The sequence below is a fragment of the Nelumbo lutea genome, chromosome 1, assembly GCF_056320005.1.
Source record: "Nelumbo lutea isolate HS-2025 chromosome 1, American lotus-T2T, whole genome shotgun sequence".
In the NCBI taxonomy this organism is placed as follows: domain Eukaryota; kingdom Viridiplantae; phylum Streptophyta; class Magnoliopsida; order Proteales; family Nelumbonaceae; genus Nelumbo; species Nelumbo lutea.
The window spans coordinates 29,691,692-29,700,230 of record NC_142684.1 but is presented as its reverse complement, the minus strand read 5'-3'; the positions used below and the strand labels follow the sequence as shown (position 1 = coordinate 29,700,230).

Genomic DNA, 8,539 nt, shown 5'->3' with positions numbered 1-8,539 from the left:
AATTTTATGAGAAGAAATTATTTAGGTTATTGGGAAAGTGCATCTTGGTTGTTTAAAAATGACATAGAATTAAAAAATTAAAAATTAAAAAAAAATAGATAAATAGTTTTTATGAAAGGAGAGACATGGGATACCGTTCGCATGTTCGTAGCCCTAATTACCATTTTTTCAGAAAACGCAATGTAAACAAAAAATGCAAAATGTTGACGTGTTAATTTATCGAAACGCAACGATGTCAGAGAAACGCGCTTTTCAAGCAATCGATGCTACGGCCACCTCCCCCGAAGCCTACAGCATCTACGGCTCTAGACCTCTAGTCCCAGACTCCCAGAAAAGCCCACAAAACCCGAATGACTAGACTGGTCGAGCCGGACGCATCTATGAACTACGTACGGTTCATCCGTGTATAGATGTTTACAGGTGCAAGTATTGGAATAGATCTGGACCGTTAGTTAAAGTAAAGGGAAGGGTCCCACGCGCTGACATGAAGTGATTGGGCTATCTAGGGGATGCCCAGGAGCACGTGCAACGTGTACGTACGGCCTTTGTCTCCACACTCCAACAACTCACTCGTAATCTCTTCGCGATATACTCCCCGTCCCCAGGACTAATCACCACCTTTTAAATTTTCACTTATTATTGTAAAAAAATTTAAATTTTCAATTATTACTGTAAAAAAATTAATTAAAAGAAAAAAAAAAGAAAAAGAAAGAAAGAGAGGTACGGAGGGTATTTGTTAGAGAAAGAGAGAGGTGTGGCAGAGCGGAGATTTTGACCTCTTTTGTGAGCAGCGCGAAGCCCGATGCCTCTCTTCGCACTGTCTGGGGTTAGAGTTCCTTAAATGACCGAACTGCCCTTCTTATCTCTTACGCTGAAGAGTGAAGAGACTGTTCTCAAACATCTGATTTAATAGTGCCACGTGGATGGTAGACGTTGCATCATTGGATCAGATCGTGGTCAACGTTCTCTGTTGACATACCACTTTCTCTCTCTCGTTCTCTCTATCTCCACATCTCTCTCTCAAGTTCCTCTCCATTAAGGCACTAAACCAATTTTGCTTTGCCGTATTGGTTCTCTTTTTTTTTTCTTCTGTTCTTAAAAAGAAGCAAATGACTTTTGTATAAATAGAGCAGGGAAAATTAAATAGAGCAAAGAAAGGTTAACAGAAGCTCACACCAACACATCTTGTGCTTTTCTCTTCTTTTCATGGCTTCTTCCCTCACTGCCCCCCTTCCCCACTGGCCCAGTCCCACTGCAAAAGAAACAAAGACCCCAATGGAGAGAGAGAGAGAGAGGATGGGTGAGTGGGTCTGGTAATCTTTCATCACAAGGTTTCTTCCTTGGGAACTCACGAGAAAAAGAGATACAGAAATCACAAGAGCAAAATAATAGAAAATTTCAAAAATCTTAAAATTGCTTTATCTATCCTTTAGCTGTACTGTACACTTCTTATTCTCCGATCACCATTTTAAATCTCTCACTCGGAAGCGTTTTTTTCTCTATTTTCCCGTATCATCTCCCGAAATCTTCACATTTCCTGGTTACCCCAAAAAAAAAAACGAAAAAAGAGAACCCAATAAAACAAAAATAAGAATCCAATCCTCCCGCCTGTTTCAAACATATACAGATCCTCCCGACCCGAACAGTTCATGTACATGGCTGATCTCCAAAATTCAGCCATGAAGGGAACTCCCCAATTATCCGCATATCATCGCCACCAGCAGCGCCACCAATCAGTCCCAGAAATGCTTTGGGCCAATTACAAGCCACCACCTGGGACCATCTGAACCCTGGTTGAAGCTCCGAGGGATATGACCTGCAATTTGATTGCTGATCGATGGATCATGTTGTTCCCCCCCCCCCCCCCCGTGTTACTCTGTTGTTGCCCTCTTCTTCTCAGCTACCTGTCCTCTATGAATATTCTGCGTATAAAATCTCGGAACCTCTTTGAATAGAGCTTTGGATCAACTGCGGATATGGAGGTTGGGTCGACCTGCAAGGACTTGTATGCATGCTCTAGCTTCTTGCTGATATCGTAATCCTGGAGAATGTCAATGATCCCAAAGTAGAGGACTACTTCATAGATCTCACCAGTACCTCGCAAGGGGGTCAAATTGCCGCCCCCACTTGGGTTAAACTGCTCAAAATCACTCCTTCTAACCACCTGCTCTGCTCTTGCCGGCATATTTGCACCTAACCGAACCAGCAGCTTCCTGCCGGAACAAAACGCCCTCAACATCAAAATAGAAACCCAACTTCGAAACCATTATGCATGATCATCTCCAAGAGAAATTATATAATTCAAAGCAAGGTTTAATCTTTTCCTACATAGCAGTTATTATGCTGATCTCTTGTTTCCTTTTGTTTCCAATTTGGGATGGATGGACAAGCATACAATTGTATATTCAGTAATTTTAAGTTATTTAGAATTATTAGGTTAAAAACCACTCAGTTTGAATCACTATTTGCTAAAACTTGAAAGATACAGACATTAAGGATGAAACCAAATTAATGATTAATTCTTTAGCAAGAGATTGAGATTAAGCCAACTGAAAATCAAACTAAACTTTGTTCTTATCCATGAAGGAAAGATCACCCTGTACATACCCCACCCACAACTGTTGCATGAAAACCAACCCCAGTTTCACCAAGACAATCCAAACCACTTTAAATTATTCCCAACACCATCAAACTCAAATGGGAAAATGATTGAAGAATCTAAACCTAAGGTAGGAAACTCCAACCACAAGATGTGGTAATGGCCGGCAGTCTTTGTGATGAGAAATATTCTTGGATGATAGAAACAGCGAAGTGAAGGACCATTTGTTTTGATAAATAGCAAAAAAACAAGATCAAGTTTAAACAAAAAGGCTTGCTTTCATAATTTCAAAAAGGTGACTTGTAATTTACGCCCAGAATGGACGAACAAAAATTTAGGAAGAACAAAGACAATCAACTGAAAAAAAAAAGCATACCGGCCAGCCAGAATCCGGCTCATATCTTGTGGTGCTGCTTCAAAAAACTGACATCCATTCAAACCCTTTTGGTCTTGACATGAATCCATCTTGCCTGAAATCAGCAGAATCACATCCATTTTAAGCCATGTTTTTAACTCAGGCATATCTACCACCATCAAATATCTAAAAGAATCCAATAAAAAAGGTAAAAAATTGGTTTTATCCTTACAGGAAGTCATAGTTAATGGAGAGAGCAATGTCTTTTCATCAGAGTATTCGTCACAAAAGTGAAGACCAACCAAAAGACTATAATCCATTATCCTCTCAGCTTCCAAGAACTCACAATCTCTATCAATTTGACTGAATAAAACCAGTGAACCAATGTCATCTCAAGCACCATATAATCAGATCAATGAAATAATGAATAAAGAAAAAAAGAACTTGTATTCAATCCACTTACAAATAATAAATGAGACATATTCTTACTAACCTAATGAGCTCATCAAACCAAGACCGTTGTAGGCGAAAGACAAAATTGAGATCAAGATCCTTAAGGGTGGTTGTCTCATCGATTTCCCCCTCAGGCTTGTCAGTAGTTCGGCCATGGGAAGACCCTTTGAGATCAAACCGCCTATGGATGCGATACTCGGAGCAAAATAAATTTCCCATCACAATGAAACGAGTCTGATTTCCAACCAACAAAGTGCAGTATTAGAGAAATGAATTATGAGTTCAAGAAACTGCTTAGCTAAACCAAACCCATTTAATTCTAATCTTCCAAGCATACCTTCTGGCCGCCCACAGGTTTTACACAATGCACACCAAAGAACTTAGTGACCAGGGAGTTCTCATACCGACAAACATGTTGGTAATAGCTGGGAAGCATTCGAAGAAGCACCTGAATATGGATTACCAAATTGCAGTTATAGCCATTGACCCAGTATCGAATACTAGTAGATAGAATATGGAAAGTCAGAAGACAGAAGAAATTACAACCAATCATCTCGCCCTTAATTCTGCAATTGGAAAGATTTTTTTGCTTCTAAGATTTAACGGATTAATAGGTCAGAGAAGGTAGGTAACTGACCTTGACCTCAGATTTCTTCACGGTCTTAATCATGAACCGATCATCCTGTGTAAGATAAAAGAAGCTTCCACTCTTCCCTGGGGAAGAGAGCTCTCTCAGCGCATCATTTCCACAAATGGCTAGCATGTAATCGGCGGGGTCGATCTGGAACAACTCTCTCAGATGTCTGAACACCGAATCAAACACAATCAACACCATGAGAGACGGAAATTTAACAGAGACGAAAGACTCCGATGCTTGAAACCAGAAGACTACATCCTATTAGATTCAAATTCATCATGAATATTCAAACAGAAAGCAAAAGTTCAATTGGGTATCTTCTAAAAAAATAATTGGTACCTGAACACCATGGGGCAGTAATCCTTCCACCTGAACTCCACGGACTGGTGAGGGGGCGTAACCTTTGATCCTTCCGGTGGAAACCTCGTCCAGAACTTCTCCCTGGGATCGAAATCACCAGGCCTAAGGTTCCTGAGTATCGACGCAGGCTTCCCCACGGAATACCTAAAAAGATGACACGACCGTGATTCAAGAATCGTACCAACAGCAATGGGAACAAAATGAGAAACACTGACCAATCCATTCAACAAGCTACCTGATACCCAGTTGGAGATTAAGCATCAAATCATAGTTCTTATGCCCCTTCGATATCGTCTGCCCGGGTTTCTTAACCTCGCCGGTGAAACAACACGGACTCCTCCGCCGCAAGGCAGCCACTCCCTGATCCAAATTCGTTCCGTCTCGATAAAACATCGAGGCTTCCACATTATCGATGATATCACAAGTGATATCACCAGCTTCCCCATCTGATTCCCAAATGCAAATCCGAGGAAAATTCCTCTCGGCCAAGCTCCCCCTTGCACCATCGACCGAAGACCTCTTCCTAGTTGCCAACAGAAAGTTTTCTTCAATCAATGGACTCCTCTGATTACAACTCTGATCCTTAACGCTGCCGGGATAGAACGTACCATTGAGTTGCTGGTTTTTGAGATCCTTACCCCAACTACCCACATAGCAGCTCCCGTCCGGCCACGTGAAAACCCCATTTCCCTTCGGAACGCCGTTATCCCACTGGACATCGTACCGATTCCCATTAGGCCAAATCAAAACCCCTCTTCCGGACATCACACCGTTCTTCCATTCTCCGACGTATTCATTCCCGTTCTTCCACACGTACTTCCCATGCCCCTCCTGTTGATTTTTCCTCCACGAACCCTCGTAGAAATCACCATTCGCGTACCTTTTCTCACCAAACCCATGCTTCCGATCAGCATTCCATGATCCCCGGTACGTATCTCCGTCAGAGCCGATGAAGGTACCAAACCCGTCCATTCTCCCACCCTTAAATTCGCCTTCGTAGGTGGCTCCAGATGGCCATGAGAACTTTCCCTTCCCGGAAGCCTTTCCCCTCCGCCACTCCCCTTCGTACATACACCCATCCGTCCAGAGATACTTCCCGGTGCCGTGAGGCACGTTCCCGGCAAAACTCCCCGTGTAGAGATCTCCATTCGGCAGCACCTTCTCTATGGTGGCGCTTGTGGTGGCGCCAGCGCCACTGGTGGGTACGGCGAAGGCAGCAGATGCGATTGTAGTAGTCGGAGCTACCCTCCTCGTACCCGCCTGAGATCGACTTCGGCCGACGACGAACGGCGCTGGAACCACCACGGCAGAAGCCGTGGCTGCCACCTCGGGCTCCTCTTTACTATATTCCTCAGATTTCTTCTTCTTGTTGCCGCTGTTGGTGTTCTTATTGTTGATTCCTTCATTAACCAATGAAGTCTCTTGCATTTTCGATTTCGCCACTCAAACTCGCCGGAAACTCGCCGGAACCTGCAGCTTCACCAGCATTTTCCCGGCGACTTCTCTCTCTAGATTCTTTATCTATTTTTACTTCGTTCCTCTCTCTCTCTCTACTCAAGTCTTTTGCCTCGAGCAGCAGCTGAGAATCCTACAATCTACATACAGAATCAGAGAAGATAGCCAAAGGAACGAGAGAGATACCCAAGAACCCAAAAAGAAAGAGAGAGAGAGAGAGAGAGAGAGAGATTTATACCAGAATGACTATAATGCTCTTAACTTTCGAAACAATTCCTCAACAGCATATATGATTTCATGATGACGTGACGAAATAGCCTACGGACTGGGAAGCTATAAAAATAATAAAAATGTAATTTAGGAAAAAGAAATTACCCCTGCAAAACCACAAAAATTAAATTACAAAAGTGCCATTGTCAGAGGTAAAGCTGCGTTTGGATAGACGGTGGACCCGTGACATGTTGGAAGGTTTGACGATTCTGTCTCTTTCTCTCTCTCTGGAATCTATATTTCCTTATGTTGGTAAAGTTATGTTTGGGAACTTTATTAGTTTAATCGATTTTTTAGGGCTTAAAATGGAAGTATAAAATGGAATCCTTATTTAATATATGGAATTATTCTCTTGATTTTAGGTTAATTGTGGGTAAGTGTTTCTTATTCTTGTTTGGTGTCTTCATTTTTTGTCAAATAATCCATTATTTTGGCAGATAAGATTTATACCATTATTCTATAGAATTTAATATCATCTATTTAGACCATTTATTTAGACCATTAAGTTCACAATGAGATGCTGACAATATACTAAAATAGAAGCCCTTGTCAATCAATTTTCATAAAAAAAAAAATTAGGTGAAATGTTGAGATCAATCATTCATCCTTAATGAATCATTGTTGTGTTTGGTTTGGTGAAATGTTGAATTTCAAACCGGTTCAACCGCCCTCTAACTATCATAGGTTAAAAGTATCGACGCGTATCATATAATATATATTGATTTTTTAGGATCACTATGCTAAATATAGAGAATTAGAACACTTTGATAAATTTGATCAATAATAAACATGTTAACATATTCATGCATAAATATATTTTAGTAAAAATTAAAAAAAAAAAAAAAAACCAGTCGGTTGACAGGTTTAGTGCTCAATCTTGTATCGAATGTATCAATACTTTTGAACCATCTTTACTGAGGGTTGTGTGATGATAGTTAAGTGGCCAAATCGAATGACTTATTGCTTTGTCTTTTAGTGAATGCCATTAGTAATAAGTCATTCAATTCAGCCACTTCAGTACATGGCATATAAGGGCTTTTTTTTCACAATAGCTGAAGTGGCTAAATTGAATGGCTAATTTCTCCATCTTTAAAGAGCTCGCTTTCAATCATTAAAGAGCTCCTTAAAAATTTATTCACTAAATACAAAATAATAAGTCAATTCAATTCAGCAGCTTCAGTGCATATAATATACTTAAAAAATTTTTTAGGTGGGTATTTACTATTTAGTGGTCCATGGGCTTTCCGTTCAACTATTTTCTTATGAAATCAAGGGCTATTATTTAATTAAATTAATTAACTGGACCAGCTAATTAATTCAAATTATTTATTTATTATTTAAGCCTTTTAAGCGGAACGAGTCGACTTCTTCTGGTTGAATTTGTTTAAGTTTTGAAACATACGGGGGCGATCCAAACCGTCGCTTTTACAGTTGGGCCGGAGGAGACTGAGTTGGCACGTTTAATGGGCCCACGGGCTGGAGTTTTAACTGTCGTGGGGCCCATGTTCGTATGTCCCTATCGAAATGCTGCGCAGTTCTTTCGTTCTCCTTCTGTTTTGTTCCTCCGATGGCCACGTGTCGGTCCGAATCGATGCCGAAGATTCGCGGTAAAGATCGGCTCGTCAAGTCACGCGCTTGCTGGGCCCACCGCCCCATGTGGTATCACTCCAACCCGGTACACTACACTCGTATTTCCAACACGGAATTCGCTCCTTTAATCACGTAAATACCCTCCACAGTGTTGTTAAATATCAGAAGTTGTATAAAGCCTGGCGCTGCTTGGCACGCTCCAAAAGTGTTGGGCTGAGGGGCAGATTTGTCATTTTATGGGTGGTGTCATTTTCGACTTTTCCCGGGTGCAACGAGCCGCGAGGAGTCTCCACGTCACATTTTTATGATCCTAGAGAGACGTTTTTCATAGGGTCTGTTTGGATTATTAAATTACAATGTAATCAAGGAGAATGTTCCTTGACACTTGCAAGTTACAAGCTTGAGTTTGTTCTGGCCTTCTTTCTTGAAGGGACCACTATTATTTGGGATCACAAGATTCCTGACCCGACCCGTTTCTGTATTTTGCTCGGATTCTTCTATAGCTTCTCAATCAAATGTATTGACCCATCACAAACCTGAATTAGATCAAGGGGACCACTGTATTTCGATATTATGAATCCTAACACGACTTGTTTTGGTGGATTGCCGACCCGGATCCATATCAATAATTCTTAACCACATATTGGTTGACCAATTACAAACCTGACCAACCAACCCAGGTAGCTAGCGAGGAATCTGGGTAACATGATCCATTTTTTACGATTTCGGGTTTTTTAGTCAATGGGTAGGGTGTTCGCGGCTTGGTTAACCAAATCGTACGGTTATTTTTTGAACCGAATCGACTTAATCAGTTTTTTAA

At 41.2% G+C, this 8,539-nt stretch overlaps 1 protein-coding gene across 1 annotated transcript; it reads right to left on the bottom strand.

Moving 5' to 3' along the window:
• Positions 1–1,386: 1,386 nt before the first annotated feature.
• LOC148874124 (phosphatidylinositol 4-phosphate 5-kinase 2-like) lies at positions 1,387–6,065 on the bottom strand. The gene is made up of 8 exons (XM_088970574.1): positions 4,640–6,065; positions 4,384–4,548; positions 4,045–4,210; positions 3,745–3,855; positions 3,448–3,641; positions 3,187–3,317; positions 2,976–3,069; positions 1,387–2,213 (listed from the first exon to the last, which is right to left on the bottom strand). The coding sequence occupies exons 1-8, from the start codon at positions 5,830–5,832 to the stop codon at positions 1,901–1,903; spliced, it is 2,367 nt and encodes a 788-aa protein (XP_088826700.1). The 5' UTR covers positions 5,833–6,065; the 3' UTR covers positions 1,387–1,900.
• Between the last annotated feature and the right edge of the window lie 2,474 nt (positions 6,066–8,539).

Coding starts and splice junctions, on each gene's coding strand:
- LOC148874124 (XM_088970574.1), bottom strand. CDS start 5,832: ATGCAAGAGACTTCATTGGTTAATGAAGGAATCAACAATAAGAACACC. Junction 4,549..4,639: donor AATCTCCAACTGGGTATCAG/GTAGCTTGTTGA, acceptor TCATCTTTTTAG/GTATTCCGTGGGGAAGCCTG. Junction 3,642..3,744: donor AACCTGTGGGCGGCCAGAAG/GTATGCTTGGAA, acceptor GTTGGAAATCAG/ACTCGTTTCATTGTGATGGG.